The sequence below is a fragment of the Scyliorhinus canicula genome, chromosome 2 (assembly GCF_902713615.1).
Source record: "Scyliorhinus canicula chromosome 2, sScyCan1.1, whole genome shotgun sequence".
NCBI lineage: Eukaryota > Metazoa > Chordata > Chondrichthyes > Carcharhiniformes > Scyliorhinidae > Scyliorhinus > Scyliorhinus canicula.
The window spans coordinates 207,566,328-207,587,950 of NC_052147.1; the positions used below are offsets into that span (position 1 = coordinate 207,566,328).

The window sequence follows — 21,623 nt, forward strand, 5'->3', positions numbered from 1 at the left end:
AGCCTACAGGTTCTTGCCCCACCCTCCCCAAAGCGTACAGGTTCTTACCCACCCCCCCTCCTCCCAAAGTGGACAGGTTCTTACCCTCCCCCCTCCCCAAAGCCTACAGGTTCTTACCCCACACCCTCCCCAAGCCTACAGGTTCTTGCCCCACCTCCCCAAAGCGTACAGATTTCTTACCCCCCCCCCCCTCCCCAAAGCCTACAGGTTCTTACCCCACACCCTCCCCAAAGCCTACAGGTTCTTGCCCCACACTCCCCAAAGCGTACAGATTCTTACCCCACCCCCTCCCCAAAGCCTACAGGTTCTTACCCCACCCCCTCCCCAAAGCCTACAGGTTCTTACCCCCCACCCTCCCCAAAGCCTACAGGCTCTTGCCCCACCCTCCCCAAAGCCTACAGGTTCTTACCCCACCCTCCCCAAAGCGGACAGGTTCTTACCCCACCCTCCCCAAAGCCTACAGGTTCTTACCCCACCCTCCCCAAATCGTACAGGTTCTTACCCCACCCACCCCAAAGCCTACAGGTTCTTACCCCACCCACCCCAAAGCCTACAGGTTCTTACCCCCCCTCCCCAAAGCGTACAGTTCTTACCCCACCCACCCCAAAGCGTACAGGTTCTTGCCCCACCCACCCCAACGCGTACAGGTTCTTACCCCACCCCCTCCCCAAAGCGGACAGGATCTTACCCGACCCCCCTCCCCAAAGCGTACAGGTTCTTACCCCACCCCCTCCCCAAAGCGTACAGGTTCTTACCCCACCCCCTCCCCAAAGCGGACAGGTTCTTACCCCACCCTCCCCAAAGCGGACAGGTTCTTGCCCCCCCCTCCCCAAAGCCTACAGGTTCTTACCCCCCCCCTCCCCAAAGCCTACAGGTTCTTACCCCACCCCCTCCCCAAAGCCTACAGGTTCTTGCCCCACCCTCCCCAAAGCCTACAGGTTCTTACCCCCCCCTCCCCAAAGCGTACAGGTTCTTACCCCACCCTCCCCAAAGCGTACAGGTTCTTACCCCACCCTCCCCAAAGCGGACAGGATCTTACCCCACCCCTCCCCAAAGCGGACAGGTTCTTACCCCACCCCCTCCCCAAAGCGTACAGGTTCTTACCCCACCCCCTCCCCAAAGCCTACAGGTTCTTGCCCCACCCTCCCCAAAGCGTACAGATTCTTACCCCCCCTCCCCAAAACCTACAGGTTCTTACCCCACCCCCTCCCCAAAGCCTACAGGTTCTTACCCCACCCTCCCCAAAGCGTACAGATTCTTACCCCCCCCCTCCCCAAAGCGTACAGGTTCTTACCCACCCCTCTCCAAAGCGGACAGGATCTTACCCCACCCCTCCCCAAAGCGGACAGGTTCTTACCCCACCCTCCCCAAAGCCTACAGGTTCTTACCCTCTCCCCCCCCCCCCCCCTCCCCAAAGCGGACGGGTTCTTACCCCACCCTCCCCAAATCGTACAGGTTCTTAGCCCACCCACCCTAAAGCGTACAGGTTCTTACCCCCCCCCCCTCCCCAAAGCGTACAGGTTCTTACCCCCCCCCCCTCCCCAAAGCGTACAGGTTCTTACACCACCCCCTCCCCAAAGCGTACAGGTTCTTACTCCACCCCCTCCCCAAAGCCTACAGGTTCTTACCCCACCCACCCCAAAGCGTACAGGTTCTTACTCCACCCCCACCCCAAAGCGTACAGGTTCTTACCCCACCCTCCCCAAAGCCTACAGGTTCTTACCCCCCACCCTCCCCAAAGCCTAGAGGCTCTTGCCCCACCCTCCCCAAAGCCTACAGGTTCTTACCCCACCCTCCCCAAAGCGGACAGGTTCTTACCCCACCCTCCCCAAAGCCTACAGGTTCTTACCCCACCCTCCCCAAATCGTACAGGTTCTTACCCCACCCACCCCAAAGCCTACAGGTTCTTACCCCACCCACCCCAAAGCCTACAGGTTCTTACCCCCCCCTCCCCAAAGCGTACAGTTCTTACCCCACCCACCCCAAAGCGTACAGGTTCTTACCCCACCCACCCCAACGCGTACAGATTCTTACCCCACCCCCTCCCCAAAGCGGACAGGATCTTACCCGACCCCCCTCCCCAAAGCGTACAGGTTCTTACCCCACCCCCTCCCCAAAGCGTACAGGTTCTTACCCCACCCCCTCCCCAAAGCGGACAGGTTCTTACCCCACCCTCCCCAAAGCGGACAGGTTCTTGCCCCCCCCTCCCCAAAGCCTACAGGTTCTTACCCCCCCCCCTCCCCAAAGCCTACAGGTTCTTACCCCACCCCCTCCCCAAAGCCTACAGGTTCTTGCCCCACCCTCCCCAAAGCCTACAGGTTCTTACCCCCCCCCTCCCCAAAGCGTACAGGTTCTTACCCCACCCTCCCCAAAGCGTACAGGTTCTTACCCCACCCTCCCCAAAGCGGACAGGATCTTACCCCACCCCTCCCCAAAGCGGACAGGTTCTTACCCCACCCCCTCCCCAAAGCGTACAGGTTCTTACCCCACCCCCTCCCCAAAGCCTACAGGTTCTTGCCCCACCCTCCCCAAAGCGTACAGATTCTTACCCCCCCTCCCCAAAGCCTACAGGTTCTTACCCCACCCCCTCCCCAAAGCCTACAGGTTCTTACCCCACCCTCCCCAAAGCGTACAGATTCTTACCCCCCCCTCCCCAAAGCGTACAGGTTCTTACCCCACCCCTCCCCAAAGCGGACAGGATCTTACCCCACCCCTCCCCAAAGCGGACAGGTTCTTACCCCACCCTCCCCAAAGCCTACAGGTTCTTACCCTCTCCCCCCCCCCCCCCCCCTCCCCAAAGCGGACGGGTTCTTACCCCACCCTCCCCAAATCGTACAGGTTCTTAGCCCACCCACCCTAAAGCGTACAGGTTCTTACCCCCCCCCCCCCCTCCCCAAAGCGTACAGGTTCTTACCCCCCCCCCCCCTCCCCAAAGCGTACAGGTTCTTACACCACCCCCTCCCCAAAGCGTACAGGTTCTTACTCCACCCCCTCCCCAAAGCCTACAGGTTCTTACCCCACCCACCCCAAAGCGTACAGGTTCTTACTCCACCCCCACCCCAAAGCGTACAGGTTCTTACCCCACCCACCCCAAAGCGTACAGGTTCTTACTCCACCCCACCCCAAAGCGTACAGGTTCTTACCCCACCCACCTCAAAGCGTACAGGTTCTTACTCCACCCCCACCCCAAAGCGTACAGGTTCTTATCCCACCCTCTCCTTTTGCACATATTTTTCAAGCGGGAGCTACTCTGCATGAGTCAACACCCCCCCAAAAAAGTGTACAGGGTCTTCCAGGCTGCTCTTTGAGAAAATGAAAAAAGCAATGAAACTCGCTTATTGTCACAAGTAGGCTTCAAATGAAGTTACTGTGAAAAACCCCTAGTTGCCACATTCCGGCTCCTGTTCGGGATTGGTGCAGACTCGATGGGCTGAATGGCCTCCTGCGCTGTAGGAACTCGATGGCTCAATGGAAAGGTCAGACAGCTTGAGCCATTAGACTTTAGAAAATTGCGAGCTGACCTTATTGAAACATACAAGATCTGTAGCGGACCTGACAGTGTGAATACTGAAAGGATGTTTTTCCCTGTGTGGGCGAGGCGAAAGCTGGGGGAGACAGTTCAAAAATAAGGGATCTCCCATTTAAGGTGGAGATGAGAAAAAACTCTTTGAATCTTTGAAACTCAGTGGCGGAGATAGTCAGTGAATATTTTTAACGCAGATGCAGATAGATTCTTGACTAACGGGAGTCAAAAGTTCTGAGGGGAGATGGAATGTGGAGTTGAGGCCACAGTCCGATCAGCCACAATGTTACTGAATGATAGAGTAGGCTTGAGGGGCCAAATGGCCTAATGTTCCTGATTTAGATGGAATGATTTAAAATATTATAGAAATTAGGAAATTGTGTTCTAAAATGTTCTTGGTAAACTTGTAAAAATACACATCTGGATGAGAGTTATAATGAATTTTTTTTACTGTTAGGACTACGATGGGCTTATTATCCGTTCCGGAACAAAGGTTACTGCTGATGTTATCAATGCTGCAAAGAATCTGAAGATAATAGGTAGAGCTGGAACTGGAGTGGATAATGTGGATGTGGAAGCATCAACAAGGAATGGAACCATTGTGATGAAGTAAGATTAGTTCATTCAAGTCTAAAACTGAAAATGTGTTGAGAAACTGACAAACATGCATAACATCACCTGAAAAATATCTAGTTTTGCTATAATAGATTAAATCTTTTTGTTTACAGCATCTATTCACAATATCCTAATAGAATATTTGAAGAAGCAAATTTATTTTCCTGCTTTCCCATGTCTTTAACGTAATTCTGCAAAACAACATTTTCATGAACTGGAACTCCCTGAAGCACATCTATTCATCTTGAATTGTAGGTGCTGCTTATGAAAAAGAATAGTTTTATCCTATATGACAAACATTGATTAAAACTTACTGAAAAGTCATTGAGAAGTTCTTCTTTTATTTAAAAAAAAAAAAAGTTTGCTTGCAGATCTCATGAAATGGCCTTTCTGAGTATTGAAAATCATTGTGACTTACTAAGTACACACATCTAGCACATAGCGACTGTTGGTAATGTTGTAGAAAACCTATTTTAAAGAAGATTTTTGACTTGGCTATCCGTATGGGGAGGTGGTGGGATAATGGTATTGTTGCTGGACTAGTAATCCAGAGACCCAGGATAATGATCTGGGGACCCGGGTGCGAATCCCACCACGGCAGGTAATGGAATTCAAACTCAATAAAAATATCTGGAATTGAAAGTCTAATGATGATCATGAAGCCATTGTGGATTTCGTAAAAACCCAACTGGTTCACTAATGTCCTTTGAGAAGGAAATCTGCCATCCTTACTTGGCCTACACGTGACTGCAGACCCACAGCAACATGATTGACTCTTAAATACTCTCTGAAATGGCCTAGCAAGCCATTCAGTTGTATCCAATTGCTACAAAAACACAACAAATGAATGAAACCGGACGGACCACCTGGCATCGAACCAGGCACCAGAAATGACAACGGCAAACTAGCCCTGCCGACCCTGCAAAGACCCCCCTTACTAATATCTGGGGCTTGTTAAGCAACAAGTCATACTCACAGAATCATACCTTACAGACAATGTCCTGCCTCACCCTAGGAGTCCTCAACATCGACTCTGGACCCCATGAAGTCTCATGGCTTCAGGTTAAACATGGGCAAGGAAACTCCTGCTGATTGCCACGAACCGGCCACCATCAGCTGATGAATCAGTAGTCCGCCATGTTGAACACCACTTGGAGGAAGCACTGAGAGTGACAAGGGCTCAGAATATGCTCTGGTGAGGGATTTCAACGTCCATCACCAAGAGTGGCTCAATAGTAACACCACAGACCAAGCTGACCGGGTCCTGAACGACATTGCTGCTAGGCTGGGAGTGCAGCAGGTGGTGAGGGAACCAACAAGAGGGAAAAACATTCTTGACCTCATCCTCACCAATCTGTCTGCTGCAGATGCACCTGTCCATGACAGCATCGGTTTAAGTGACCACCGCACAGTCCTTCTGGAGACAAAGTCCTGGCTTCACATTGAAGATATTCTCCATTGTATTATGTGCTAAGTGGATGACTTTGAACAGATCTAGCAACCCCAGACAGGGCATTGATGAGGCGCTGTGGGACATCAGCAGCATCCAAATTGTTTTCAACCACAATCTGCAACCTCATGACACGGCATATCCCCCACTCTACCACTACCACCAAGCCAAGTAATCAATCCTGGTTCAATGAAGAGTGCAGGAGACCATACCAGGAGCAACATCATGTACACCGAAAAATGAGGTGTTGCCCTGGTGAGGATACAGCACATGACACAGCATAAGCAGTAAGTAACAGTGTACCCGAACAGGCACCGGGCTGTGGCGACTAGGGGATTTTCACAGTAATGTAATTGCAGCGTTAATGTAAGCTTACTTGTGACACTAATAAAGATTATTATAATAATAGACAGAGCTAATCGATTCCACAATAAAGGCATCAGATCTAAGCTCTGTATTCCTGCCACATCCAGCCATGAATCATGGTGGACAACACAAATATCCCCATCTTCAATGATGGAGGAGCCCAGGACATGTGTGCAAAAGGCAATCTTCAGCCAGATGTGCCAAATGGATGATCTATCTCAGTCTCCTCCAGAGGTCCCAGCATCACAGATGTCAGTCTTAAGCCAATAAAATTCTCTCCACATAGAGCAAGAAACGGCTGAAGGCACTGAATACTTCGACGGCTATGGGTCCTGACAATATCCTGGCAATAGTACTGAAGACTTGTGCTCCAGGACTTTCTGCGCCCTAGCCAAGCTGTTCCCGGACAGCTACAACACTGGCATCTACCAGGCAATATGGAAAATTGCCCAGGACAAATCCAACCCAGCCAATTACTGCATAATCCATCTACTACTACTATTATTATTATACTCCATCGTCAGCAAAGTGATGGAAGAAGTCATCAACAGTACTATTAAGTGGCACTTACACAGCAATAACCTGCTGACGGACCCTCGGTTTGGGTTCCGCCAGGGTCAGTCAGCTCCTGATCCCATTACAGCCTTAATTCAAACATGGCCAAAAGAGCTGAATGCCACAGGTGAGGTGAGAGTGACTGCCCTTGACATCAAGGCAGCATTTGACCGAGTATGGCATCAAGGAAGCCTAGCTAAACTGGAGCCAATGAGAATTGGAGGGGGGGGAAACTCTCCACCGTTGGAGTCATACCTGGCACAAAGGAAGATGGTTGTGGTGATTGGAAGTCAATTGTCTCAACTCCAGGACATCACTGCAGGAGTTCCTCAGGGTAGTGTCCTAGGCCAAACCATCTTCAGCTGCTTCATCAATGGCCTTCCTTCCACATAAGGTCAGAAGTGGGGATTGTGCAGTCATCTGCAAACATGTTCAGCACCATTTGTGACTTGAAGGTAATGAAACTGTCCATGTCCAAATGCAGCAAGACCCTGGACAATATCCAGGCTTGGGCTGACATGTGGCAAGTTACATTCATGCCACACAAGTGCCAGGCAATGACCATCTCCCACAAGAGAGGATCTAACCACCGCCCCTTGACATTCAATGACATTACTATAGCTGAATCTCCCATAATCAACATCCTGGGGCTTGCCATTAACCACCATCTACAAGGTACCAGTCAGGAGTGTAATGGGATACTCTCAACTTGTCTGAATGGGTGCAGTTCCAACACCACTCAAGAAGCTCGACACAATCTAGGACAAAGCAGCCGCTTGATTGCTCCCCCTTCCAGAAGCATTCAAACCCTCCACCACCGAACAACAGTGGCAGCCGTGTGTACCACCTACAAGATGCATTGCAGTAACTCACCAAGGTTCCTTAGACAACACCTTTCAAACCCATGACCACTACCATCGAGAAGAAAACGAGCGGCAGATACCTGGGAACCCCACCACCTGGAGCATCCACTCCAAGTCACTCACCATCCTGACTTCCCCCCCCCCCCCCCCCCCCCCCCCCCCCAAACAACAACACAGTGGGTGTACCTACGCCTCAAGGACTGCAGCGGTTCAAGAAGGCAGCTCACCACCAGTTTGTGAAGGTCAACTAGGGATGGGCATTAAATACTAGCCTAACCAGCGAAGCCCACATCTCATTAATTAATAAAACAATTCAGGACCAGATGCCTAGGACCGCAGGGTTACGTTTTCTGGTTCAAATGAACAAATTCTGGAACCTGTTGTCCCATCATCGTATTTGATTTTGTTGTATTTTGAAATTAAATAAATAGAACTGGGAGGACGGCATGCGGCACAGTGGTTAGCACTGGGACTACAGCACAGAGGACCCGGGTTTGAATCCCGGTCCTGGGTCACTGTCCATGTGGAGTTTGCACATTCTCCCCCTGTCTGCAGGTTAGTGGATTGGCCATGCTAAATTGTCCCTTAATTGTAAAATAAAATAATTGGGAACTCTAAATTTATATAATAATAAAAACAAACTGGTAAAGGATTATTTGGAACAAATCACGGTACAGAGCAATATTTCACAATACTAAACCTAATCCAGGAGGCAGGAGAGGAGACTGGGAGAGCTGCTGGTGAGAGGGAGCTACCGCTATCTGGGAATCCAGGTGGCACGGGAATGAGTGACACTACAAAAGGTAAATCTGACCCATCTAGTAGAGCAAACGAAGGAGTACTTTTAAAAGGTGGGACATGCTCCCGCTGTCACTGGCGGGCAGGGTACTGACCGTGAAAATGACGGTCCTCCCCAGATTTCTGTGGGGGCGGGGGCGAGTAGAGGCGGCATCATGTAAGGACACTAGTCTGGGGGCATTGATAACAGCACCTCTGCTGTTCTTGTGGCCTGGTACTCCACAAGCCAGGTGGTAGTGGCGGCCTTGAGAGTCTGGGAGCAGTGGAGGAAACATATGAGAGTGTAGGGGGCATCGGTCTGGACCCTGATTTGCAAAAGCGATCGGTTTGTACCGGGAAGGCTGGATGAGGGGTTTCGGAGATGGCAGAGAGCAGAGATTGAGAGGATGGGGATCTATTCGTAAATGGGAGCTCCCTTGTTTGAAGGATTTAGAGGAAAAGTTTGAACTGCCAGCAGAAAATAGATTTAGATATCTGCAGGTGCGGGATTTTTTTGCGAAGGCAGGTTTTGACCTTTCCACTCCTACCGCCACTGAGGATACAGGACAAGGTAGTTTCCAGAACCGGGGTGGGAGGGGAAGGTATCCGATATCTACAAAGAGCTTATGGAGTCGGAGGAAACGCAGATAGAGGAGCTAAAGGGTGAGTGGGAAGATGAGCTAGGGGGAGAGATAGAGGTGGGTCTATGGGAGGATGCTTTAAGCAGAGTTAACGCATCCTCATCATGTGCCAGGCTTAGCCTGATACAATTTAAGGTAGTTCACCGGGCACACAGGATGGTGGCCCGGATGAGCAAGTTTTCTGGGATGGAGGATAGGAGCCAGCAAATCATGTCCATGTGTTTTGGGCATGCCCGAAGCTTAGGGGATTCTGGCAGGGTTTTGCATGTCCACAGTACTAAAAACACGGGTGGTGCCGTGTCCAGAGGTGGCAATATTTAGCGTCTTGGCCTTTGCATCCCGGGTAGCCCGGAGATAGATTTTGCTAGATATTGCTAGCGTGGAGGGACTCTTAAGTCCCCAAAATCAGAGACCTGGGTAAGCAACATGGTTGGGTTTCTCAGACTTGAGGAAATCAAGTTTGTCCTGAGAGGGTCAACACTAGGGTTCGTTGTCTGGAGGTGGCAGCCGTTTGAAAAATGGAAATCGCTTTTTGTCACGAGTAGGCTTCAATGAAGTTACTGTGAAAAGCCCCTAGTCGCCACATTCCGGCGCCTGTCCGGGGAGGCTGGTACAGGAATCGAACCTGCTTGGTCTGCTTTAAAAGCCAGCGATTTAGCTGAGTGAGCTAAACCAGCCCTCTTTGGACTTCTTTGGGGAAAATTAACTGTTAACAGAGACAAAAATCTAAATGGGGGGGGGGTGGGGAGAAGTTAGGCTATTTTCTGTTAAGGGTAGGAGGCACTTGTTCGGGATGGAAATTATGTTTGTACTACATTTATATTTGGATTCGCTTCCTTTTCTGTTATTGTTATTATTATAAAATTACAAATACCTTAATAAAATGCTTTTTTTTAAAAAACGAACCTAATGACGTAGAAACTGAGAAACTAATTTTTAATTCGTATTACTCTCTGAACAAGCTAATCCATGCTTTTCTTAGATGAAAGTCTACTGCTGCAATCCTGACAGGATTCGCAATTGAATTAATATTAATCCTACTTTTTTCTTCAAAGCACACCAAATGGAAACACTATCAGTGCTGCAGAAATGACTTGTGCAATGATCATGTGCCTGGCAAGGTAAGGTTTTCCAAAATATACATTCAAACTGCAGAATTAGAATGGGAATATAAAGTCTCATTTATTTGATTGGAATGCTAAATACCACTGAACTTTTAAAATGTCAATTCTATTCATGGAAATGTTATTCAATTTCTCGTTTTCATCTGATGATATTTCCAGAAAATCAACTATAACTGAGGGTGCTCTGTTTAGATTTATATGTAGATCAGTATATATTCTTGAAATAAAAACCCTGAAAATAATGTTTCTTTAATGGATCTCCAATATAAAAGTGGGGCAGAAGTAGGCCGTTTGGCCCTTCGAGTCTGCTCTGCCATCCAACTGCTGCAAGGTGATGGGGGGTGGGGGGCAGGGCAGGGAAAGAAAAGAGAGAGAGAAAACCTGCAAAGGGTGGGGAACAGAGGGAGAGAACCTGCAAGTTGGGGGGAGAAAGAGAGAGAGCGAGAATGGCCTGGGGGGGTGGTGGTGAGATCTTGGTGGGCCCAGACAGGTTAAAAGTTTTATCATTCTGCCGGGAATGTGGAGGTGACTGTGACTGGGTGCGGGTGAGTGACTTGGCGTGGGGGGAATGAGACTGAGAAGGTGACTGCGTTGGAGGCGTGGGACTGAGTGGGTGACTGTGTTGGAGGTGTGGGAGGATTGAGTGACTGGTCGTGGGGGGAATGAGAGTGAGTGGGTGACTGTGTTTGGGAGGAGTGGGTGACTGTGTGTTTGGGAGGAGTGGGTGACTGTGTTTGGGAGGAGTGGGTGACTGTGTGTTTGGGAGGAGTGGGTGACTGTGTGTTTGGGAGGAGTGGGTGACTGTGTGTTTGGGAGGAGTGGGTGACTGTGTGTTTGGGAGGAGTGGGTGACTGTGTGTTTGGGAGGAGTGGGTGACTGTGTGTTTGGGAGGAGTGGGTGACTGTGTGTTTGGGAGGAGTGGGTGACTGTGTTTGGGAGGAGTGGGTGACTGTGTGTTTGGGAGGAGTGGGTGACTGTGTGTTTGGGAGGAGTGGGTGACTGTGTGTTTGGGAGGAGTGGGTGACTGTGTGTTTGGGAGGAGTGGGTGACTGTGTGTTTGGGAGGAGTGGGTGACTGTGTGTTTGGGAGGAGTGGGTGACTGTGTGTTTGGGAGGAGTGGGTGACTGTGTGTTTGGGAGGAGTGGGTGACTGTGTGTTTGGGAGGAGTGGGTGACTGTGTGTTTGGGAGGAGTGGGTGACTGTGTGTTTGGGAGGAGTGGGTGGCTGTGTGTTTGGGGTGTGGGAGGAGTGACTGTTGGGTTGACCTACATTTGACTCCAGATCCACAGCAATGTGACTGTCTCTTAACCACCCTGTGATATGAATTGCCATTAATTTCAAGGTCAATTGGGGTGAGCAGAACATTGGGCTCGACAATGATGCCCAAAACCCATGAAAGACTAAATTTTAAAAAAATATACTAATTAGCCTTCTCTCATAGTACCATACTAGATCTAAAATAGCCAAATCTCTAGTTAGTTCCTCAACATAATAAGAAGTCTTACAACTCCAGGTTTGTTTCAAATCGCTAGCTTTCGGAGCAATACTCCTTCCTCCGGTGAATCTCAACATAATGTTTTGGGAAATCATATTGTATACGTTCTAGGAATTAATCCTCCGCAGCATTCGAGCTAATTAGATTTCCCAGTCTAAGATAAATGGAAGAATCCCACGATTACTCTAATTACCCTTGTTATTATTAATTGTAATTACCCTCATTTAATTACCCTTGGTATTACCCTTGTTACATGCAGCTCTAAATTCCTGATTTTCATCGTGCCATACATTACAACTACTCTTTGGTGGCCAATAAACAACTAAAGTTTGCTACCCTTGCTGTTTCTTAGCACTACCTCAATTGATTCTATATCTTGATCTTCCAACCTAAGATCCTCTCCCAAATGTACTGATCTCATTCTTTATTAACAGTGTTACCCCACTTTCTTTTTTTTTTGCCTGTCCTTCCTAAATGTCAAATACCCTTGAACATTCAGCTCCCAGTCTTGGACACCCTGAAGCCACGTCAATTAGGTAATAATCCGTTAACTTCTAGTTGTGCCATCAATTCATCTACCTTGGTGCAAATGCTGTGTACATTCCAAGAGTGCAGCCTCTAGCCTTATCTGTAGGTGCACTCTTAAGTGTACATGCTCTGTACTTTCCTACTATACTCTGATTACTATTTCCCTTTTTGTTACCTTGCCCACTTGCCTTCTCTCTCTTTCATTTATCACGGGTGCTATTCTCCGCTCCCCAGGCCGGGTGGGAGAATCGCGGGAGGGCCGCTCTGGCACCCCCCGCGATTCTCTCTTTTTTCCTCTCTCTCTCTCTCTCTCTCTCTCTCTCTCTCTCTCTCTCTCTCTCTCTCTCTCTCTTTCTCTTTCCCCCCCGGATGGGCCGAGCGGCCTGCCATTCCTGACCTGTTCACGCCGGCGGCAACCACACCTGGTCGCTGCCGGCGTGAACAGTGCACCAAAGGTGAGTTTGGGGCTTGTGGGGGGTGGAGAGGGGATTAAGCACCGCGGCCGTGCTCAGGAGGGGACTGGCCCGCGATTGGTGCCCACCGATCGTCGGGCCGGTGTCTCCAAGAGACGCACTCTTTCCCCTCCGCCGCCCCGCAAGATCAAGCCGCCACATCTTGCGGGGCAGCGGAGGGGAAGACGGCAACTGCGCATGTGCGGTTTGGCGCCGGCCAACCTGCGCATGTGCGGCAGACGTCATTAGGTGCCGCCGGCCGCGTCATTCTTGGCGAGCCGGGCCTTGACGCCAGCATCAAGGCCTGGCAGCCGAGTTCCCCGCAACGCCGCTCCTAGCCCTCCGGGGGTGGGGGATAGGGGACGAGGAGCGGCCTCCAACGCTATCGTGAAACACTCCGGGTTTCACGACGGCGTCGGCCGTTGCGGAGAATTCCGCCCCACATCTTTCCTTGTCTGATACTTCACCTCACTATTTAGTTTAAAGGCTTCTCTACCACCCTGTTTATATGACTTGTCAGAACACTGATCCTGGCACACTCAGGCGACGATTGTCCCAATGATAGGGCTCCAACTTCTCCCAGTACCACAGTTCGCCTGTGCCCCAAAGAATCAAACCCCATTTCTCCCACACCAATCTTTGAGCCACACAATTAACACTCTAATTTTATATACCTTGCATCAATTTGCTGGTGGGTAAGGTAATAATCCAGAGGTTATTGAGTTTCTCCTTTTCAATTTAGCATTTTGCTGTTTGTATTCCCTACGCAGAACCTCATTCCTAGTTCTATTACATCACTGTTCAACCCCAATTTGAATGGCTTCCTCTACCATGATGCCAAGGTCACCGCTCATCCATGAAGAAATTCCTCTTCTTCTCAGTTTTAAAGGATTGCCCCTTCAGTCTGAGGCTGTGCCCTCTGGTTCCAGTTTTTCCTACTAATGGAAACATACTTTCCACGTCCACACTATCCTGGCTTCCCAGTATCTTGTAAGTTTCAATAAGATCCCATCTCATCTTTCTAAACTCCAACGAGTACAGACCCAGAGTCCTCGACCGTTTCTTATATGACACTCTCTTCATTTCAGGGATCATTCTTGTGAACCTCCTTTGGACCCTTTCCCAGGTCAGCATATCCTTCCTTAGATACGGGGCCCAAAGCTGCTCACAATACTCCAAATGGAGTCTGCCCAGAGTCTTATACAGCCTCAGAAGTACATCCCTGCTCTTGTATTCTAGCCCTCTCGGTATTAATGCTAACATTGTAATTGCTTTCGTAACTGCCGACTGAACCTTCACGTTAACCTGAAGAGAATCTCGAACGAACTAGGACTCCAGTCCCTTGTGCTTCTGATTTCCTAAGCCTTTTCCCAGTTAGAAAATAGTCCAATCCTCTATCCTTCCTCCCAAAGTGCATAATCTCTCACTTTTGCGCATTGAATTCCATTTGTTACTTCTTTGCCCACTCTCCTAGCCTGTCCAAGTCCTTCGGAAGCCCGCCTGCCGCCTCAATACTACCTGTCCTTCTACATATCTTTGTATCATCTGCAAACTTAGCAGCAGTGCCTTCAGTTCCTTCCTCCAGATCATTCATGTATATTTTGAAAAGTTGTGGTCCCAGCACAGACCCCTGAGACACACCTCTAGCCACCGGCTGCCATCCTGAAAAATATCCCTTTCTCCCCACTCTCTGCCTTCTGCCAGTCAGCCAATCCTCTATCCATGCCTTACCTGCCTCACTCGCAGTCACAGCCTCCTGTCCCTGACCATGGTCCAAAACCAACAAACCCACCCAAAGGGGTGTGACCACCTCCTTGAACAAAGTGTCCGGTTAGCCAACACCCTCCTTTGCGCATTACATTTCTGAAACTTGGACTCCAGCTCGATGACTCTGAGCCAAAGATCCTCCAGCCACAAACACTTACTGCAGACCTGTTTGCCTTGGATCACACAGATGTCTATGAGCTCCCTCATTTTGCAGCTGCTGTGCATCATCTGCCGTGCCATTTTTTTTGTTTCGTTAATTAAATAATAATTTTACTGATGAAATTTTACTTCATCTCCTGAGTCCTACATGTGCTTATGTTCCTATTATTTCAATTATTGGTCTACTTAGATTGAAATTCCCCAGTTAAGATAAATAGGAATTACTCACCGGCCAATCTGATAAAACTTGCTAATATTAGCCTATCAAATACAGATAAAACCTTTCATAGCTCAGGTAATTTTACTGTAAGACTTCTTACAACACCAGGTTAAAATCCAACTGGTTTGTTTAGAATCACGAGCTTTCGGAGCACTGCTCCTTCCTCGGGTGAATGAAGAGGTAGGTTCCAGAAACACACACATCAACACACACAAGTCAAAGATGCAAGAAGATACTTTAAATGCGAGTCTTTGCAGGTAATTAAGTCTTTACAGGTCCAAACGGCGCAACTGGAGAGAGGGATAATCACAGGTTAAATCCAGTTGCTGAGGGCCTGGACAGCATGTCCTAATCGCTGGGGGACGTGACCCAGTACCAGGTGGACCTAGATAAGGTGCAATGGGGCATGTCCCAGTCTTAGGTGGGCATTGCCAAGGCCCTTCAAAATATGCACTGGTCGCTTGGAGAGGTCTGCCAGTCCCATATGGGCGTAGCTGAGACGCTGCAGGACATGTCCTGGCTCCTGAGGATGGTGTCACAGTCGCAGGTGAGCATGTTCCAGTCACTGAGGAGCATCACCGAGGGCATCGACACTGTGCTGCAGACATTGGGGAGCCGCCAAGCCTGGCAGAACCAGATGACCCAGTGGTAGCCAGAGCTTGATCCAGTTGCCCCACCGTCCTGAGGTAAACACCAGGACCCTATGGCACCGTCTGGGAGGCGGGAATTGCTGGTGCTGAACCGGAGCCACCATACAGAGTGGCGATGGCAGCCATGCGCTCCCCCGAGAACCACTCCACTAACAATGGCACGTCTCTGAGTCAGCACTTGGAACAGGGCAGGTCAACGGGGCATGTGATGGGGCCCTCCGGCACCAGAGGATCCCCGTCTTGGAGTCAGCAGCCGGAACAAGGCGGCACGGCGGGGCATGTGCTGCCGGCAAATGCGTTGGGGCCTTCTGGGCCCAGAGATCGCCGGCCAGGGGCACGATTGCCATGTGACACAGTAGGCAGCAAGCTTCCTCCATGTCTGATGTGCATCCTGGGGACACCCCAGGACATTGTGTTGGAGGGAGGAAGGCTAAGCAGATCAAGGATCACTGAGAGGGCGCCAAGGGGCTGTCCTGCATCCTCTGGATGGTCCTGTGGATCCTCCCTGAGCTCATCCTCCAGCCCCTTCAGGTATGGGCCGCAGCCCTGCCGGCATACCATGTGCAGGTGATGCGTTGAGTGAGCGCTTAGCAGACAGGCAGAGGTCAGACTATGACATGGAATGAGGAGCATCGGCGCAATGCTTGCAGCGTCACCGTCACCTCCCTGGCCTTGCCAATGGCCCGCTGACAGTCCCACCCCCCTGGAGTGATACACAGATCCTGGGAGGGTAGGGAATGGTGGAAGGGAAGGCTGAGTGATGGGGAGGGGGACGGAAAGGGGGGAGTTGGCGAGAGAGTGGAATGATGGGCGAGGCCGGCCTCCCTGGTCCTCCGGACTTGCTGGACCCTCGCCACTGCTGGCTGTCCTCCATCCTCTGGATGGTCCTGTGGATTCTCCCTGAGTTCATCCTCCAGCCCCTTCAGGTCGGTCCAGTGCCTCCTCGTCCTCCTCGTCTAAGGTGGCCACATGTTCCCCCAGCACGTCATCCCGCTGCTGTCTCAGGTTGTGGAAGACACAACAGATCACCACAGAGCGGGTGACCCTTTGGGAGGGTGTACTGCAGTGCACCACCAGACCATCTTGAGGAGTCGATGCATTACTCACTGGGGGCTGTATCGGGTCTCCACATTGGTCACTGGCCTCCGTACTGATATCTTTGCCAGGTCCTCAGCGGATACCCCTTATCCCCAAGAGCCAAACAGCCATCCTGGGGTGGCTCTCCAAGAAGCTGGGGATGTCCGACTGCCCCAGGATGCAGCTGCCATGAACACTTCCTGGGAAGCATGCATGATCTTCATGTGGTGATTGCACACAAGCTGGATGTTCCGAGAGTGGAACCCATTCCTGTTGATGTAGGCCCTTTCCAGATGGCCTGGTGAGCGCAAGGCGACATGTGTGTGATCTACTATCCCCCGGACCATCCTGTCAATGGCTGAAACCAGCTTCCTGGGCATCCTGTTGGGCTTGGTCCTTGTCAAAGTTGTACAGTTTGCTGCCCAGGCAAACAGGGCTGTGAGACTTCACGGATGGACCTTGTGGGCTGTAGTTTGAGATGCTGCTCAAGTCCCTGCCTGAGCCCTGGAATGATCTGGAGGTGCAGAAATTCAGAGCTGTCGTGACCATGATGGCCACCAGGGACGGGTATCCTCATCCACATGGTACGTGAGGACATCGCACAGGTGCTGCACAACCCCCTTGTTGAGGCGGAGCCTCCTGTGGCGCACACTGTCCGTCATTTGTTCGAAAGGCCAGCAATGCCTATACACAGTGGGTCATCATGGGTCTCCCCTCTGGGTCCCAGCCTGGCCGATGGGCAGCCGGGTCCTCGATGTGGGGCGGGGCCCTGCACGTGGGCCGCCTTGAGTCTCCGTTGACGCTGCTGCTGCCGCCTCCTCTGGTGTCTGCCGGCCTGCCTGACAGCAGCACCACAAGTGCAGCTTCCTTGGGGTCAATGATATCGTCCATACCGTGTAAGATCTGTAAGGAATTGGGGGAGGGTGTGAGACTGACGACCAGCGGTGTCTTCCGCTCCAGGACCAACCAGTCCCCCCCCACACCCACCCGGCATGCCTTGCCTGTGCACCCCCAGCTGCAGCTGGTACCCATGTTCATGAGACACTGCAGGTAATGTTACCTGGACCAGGTGCTGGTCCCCTCCCCAGTGCGCATACCCACTTTCTGGTCGCTGAATATGTCCCTGGTGCTGGGGCCCAGCCCCTGGATCTTTGGATGTTGGCTGCTGTGTCCATGGTATTGCCTCCCGCAGTTTTCAGGCACAGTGTCCAGACATCACGGTCTGATTGGGATGCTAGACAATAACTCCCACATGCTGCATGGCACACCTACCCACGAGGATCCACTTGTGATGTGCCAAGTGCTCACTTAACTATAATTGCCAATTCCCAATCAGTAATCACCTTCCGCCGCATGGCCAGAGGCCTCCGCAGTCAGTAGGAGTTATCGGTGAGGCAGGTGAGCAGGGGCTGGCATTGCCCCAGGAACGGGACCACACGGGCAGCATCCCCAGTGCCCCGGGCTCATTGCCTGGGAGCGAAGATGTCTACTCACCTGCTCGGGGGGGTCCCCGCAGCAGCACTTCCGCCAGCATCACATTTTTTAAAAGGAGTACTAATCGCACCCGTGTGACCACCTGCTGGACACGTCGTTACAACATTCGGGGGCCATTGGATAGGGGGTTGCTCCAATTAATTGTGTGGAGATTGGCCTTAAGTGGTCATTATTGGTTTCTCGCCATGCAAAGGCGGAAACCGGATTTCGGCAATGGGAGCGGGCCAGTCAGATTGCAAACAGATCGACGCCCGGTGCGGTCCTCAATTTTTGGCCTCTCGCGCTATTTAACAGCCTTGTCGCGCTCTCGCTGAAGTCCAACATGGCCATTAAATCACAACCACTGTGCCTAGCTACTGTCTTTGTGCTTGCTTTGTTTGTGCACTTAGAAGACCATCTGTTTTTGTACTAGTTGAAATTCTACTGAGATCCATCAGCTCTGCTGACTGGGGAAACAAGTTCAGATATGCTGCCTATTTCACTACATTTATCCCTGACTAAGACGGAAGAGACTTAACATTAACAGTAAGTTGTAGTTAAATGATGAATGCAAAGGAGACCAGATTTTAGCTGTAGTTAACTGCTAGATGCAAACTAGGCCAGATTTTAGAAAGAGATTAACCTTTAAAATTGACCCCTCAAATTCCTTCACTCATCAATTTCCCAAAGTTCGCACTCTGAGCAGAATTTTACATTCTCCCGCCAGCGGGTTTGTAGGTGGGGGATGGCCGCAGATTCTTCAGGAGACGTAGCTACTGGCTCTCGCCGCATACTGTGAACCTTTAAAAAATATTGATTGTGTTTGAAATAAAATATAGTACTAACAATCAACAAACAAATATCACCAAGTTTCAAACTGTTTGTTATTTTCCCTTTTTTCTCCCAATAACCACCCTCCATCCACTGGCAACGAACAAATCTTCAAATAGCGACAGAAAGATCCTCCATCTTGCCTCGAATCTGTCTTCCGATCCTCTGAGAGCGAATCTAATCTTATCCAGTTGTAGAACATTACAGCACAGTACAGGCACTTCGGCCCTCGATGTTGCGCCGACCTGTGAAACCATTCTAAAGCCCATCTACACTATTCCCTTATCATGCATATGTTTATCCAATGACCATTTAAATGCCCTTAATGTTGGCGAGTCCACTACTGTTGCAGGCAGGGCATTCCACGCCCTTGCTACTCTGAGTAAAGAACCTACCTCTGACATCTGTCCTATATCTATTTCCCCTCAATTTAAAGCTATGTCCCCTCGTGCTGGACATCACCATCCGAGGAAAAAGGCTCTCGATGTCCACCCTATCTAATCCTCTGATCATCTTGTATGCCTCAATTAAGTCACCTCTTAACCTTCTCTCTAATGAAAACAGCCTTAAGTCCCTCAGCCTTTCCTCATAAGATCTTCCCTCCATACCAGGTAACATCCTGGTAAATCTCCTCTGCACCCTTTCCAATGCTTCCACATCCTTCCTATAATGCGGCGACCAGAACTGTAAGCAATAGTCCAAATGCGGCCGCACCAGAGTTTTGTACAGCTGCAACATGACCTCATGGCTCCGAAACACAATCCCTCTAGCAATAAAAGCTAACACACCGTATGCCTTCTTAACAACCCTATCAACCTGGGTGGCAACTTTCCGGGATCTATGTACATGGACACCGAGATCCCTCTGCTCATCCACACTACCAAGAATCTTACCATTAGCCCAGTACTCTGTATTCCTGTTACTCCTTCCAAAATGAATCACCTCACTTTTCTGCATTAAACTCCATTTCATAGAATTTACAGTGCAGAAGGAGGCCATTCTGCCCATCGAGTCTGCACCAGCTCCTGGAAAGAGCACCCTACCCAAGGTCAACACCTCCACCCTATCCCCATAACCCAGTAACCCCACCCAACACTAAGGGCAATTTTGGACACTCAGGGCAATTTATCATGGCCAATCCACCTAACCTGCACATCTTTGGACTGAGAGAGGAAACTGGAGTACCCGGAGGAAACCCACGCACACACTGGGAGGATGTGCAGACTCCGCACAGACAGTGACCCAAGCCGGAATCGAACCTGGGACCCTGGAGCTGTGGAGCAATTGTGCTATCCACAATGCTACCGTTGCCACCTCTGTCCACAACTCCACCGACTTTAGTGTAATCTGCAAATTTACTCACCCATCCTTCTACGCCCTCCTCCAGGTCATTTATAAAAATGACAAACAGCAGTGGCCCCAAAACAGATCCTTGTGGTACACCACTAGTAACTGAACTCCAGGCTGAACATTTCCCATCAACCACTACCCTCTGTCATCTTACAGCGAGCCAATTTCTGATCCAAACTGCTAAATCACCCTGAATCCCCATGCCTGCGTATTTTCCCTCGTATCATATGCATCATATCCCTCTATACCCATCCTATCCGTGTATTTGTTGAGATGCCTTTTGAACGCTGTTAATGTATCTGCTTCCAAAATCTCCCCTGGCAACGCGTTCCAGGCACTCGCCATCCTCTGTTTTTAAAAAAAAAAAACCTGCCTCGCACATCTCCCCTAAACCTTGCCCCATGGACCGTAAACCTATGCCCCCTAGTGACTGACTACTCTATCCTGGGAAAGAGTGCCTGCCCATCCACTCTATCCATGCCCCTCATAATCTTGTAGGCCTCTATCAGGTCATTCCTCAGCCTCCGTCGGTCTAATGAAAACAGTCCGAGTCTATTCAGCCTCTCTGCATAGCTAACACCCTCAAACCAGGCAACATTCTGGTAAACTTCCTCTCCAAAGCCTCTGCATCCTTCTGGTAGTGTGGCGACCAGAATTGTGTGCTACATTCGCAGTGCGGCTGTACCAAGGTTCTATACAACTGCAGCATGACTTGCTGGATTTTATACTCCATGCCCTGTCTAATGAAGGCAAGCATTCCGTATGCTTTCTTGACTACCTTATCCACTTGTGTTGCCACCTTCAAAGATCTGTGGACCTGCACACCCAGATCTTTCTGACTTTCTATATTCCGAAGAGTTTTGCCATTTATGGTACATTTCCCCTCTATGTTAGACTTACCAAAATGCATTACCTCACATTTGTCAGGATTAAACTCCATTTGCCATTTCTCTGCCCAAGTGTCCAATCGATCTTGTCCTGTCCTGCTGCATCCTCTGACAACCTCATGAAAGAACCCACTCGTATGAACTTGAGTAATATGGATCCTGTGTACTACCTTGAACTGTATAAGACTCATCCTGGCACAAGCTCTATCCCAATTCCTCCTCTCATTTCTGTCTTATCTCCGCCACTGGTGCCTTCTCCATTGCCAACAACCACCCATAGATATCCACCATAATCCCTTCCCCCAGCTCATCCCATGTTAGCAATTTCTCCAATAGCGTATACTTTGGCAGCTGAGAAAATTAGGAGAGCTCCTGCCGTAAGAAATCCCGCTCCTGCATTCACTCCCCCTTGGCAGCTGGAATTTTCCCTTCAACTCCTCTCGCCTTGTGAATCTCCTCTCTATAAACAGGTCCCTTAGCCGCTCTGCCCCTTCCCTATGCCACTTTCTGTACGTCGTGTCTATCCCGGCTGGTATGAACCTATGATTCCCACATACTGGAGCCCTCCTCTGCAAAGTGCTGCCTCAGCTGGTTCCATATCTGAGGGCGACGCTGCAATGGAACTATTGGTATACCTACCTGAGGAGAACGGGAGGGGCAACCATTGCCAAGGCCCTTAAGCATGCCCCCACACAGGATATCTCTTTTCCCCCATTCCTGCTCAAACAAATTCTGAAATTAATTTATCCACCCTACAAAAGAATTCCACTGGTAGGAATATCAGAAGGGACTGAAAAACAAATAAAAACCATGGCAAAAT

The 21,623-nt window shown here is 50.2% G+C and overlaps 1 protein-coding gene across 1 annotated transcript in view; it reads left to right on the plus strand.

Annotated features, from left to right (window-relative positions):
* The window catches only part of phgdh (phosphoglycerate dehydrogenase), a 67,740-nt gene that overhangs the window by 3,989 nt on the left and 42,128 nt on the right, over positions 1-21,623 (plus strand). Inside the window, exons 2-3 of the mRNA XM_038789459.1 lie at positions 3,981-4,132; positions 9,846-9,911. Coding sequence (XP_038645387.1) covers positions 3,981-4,132; positions 9,846-9,911 — 218 coding nt within the window. The remainder of the gene's footprint in view (positions 1-3,980; positions 4,133-9,845; positions 9,912-21,623) is intronic.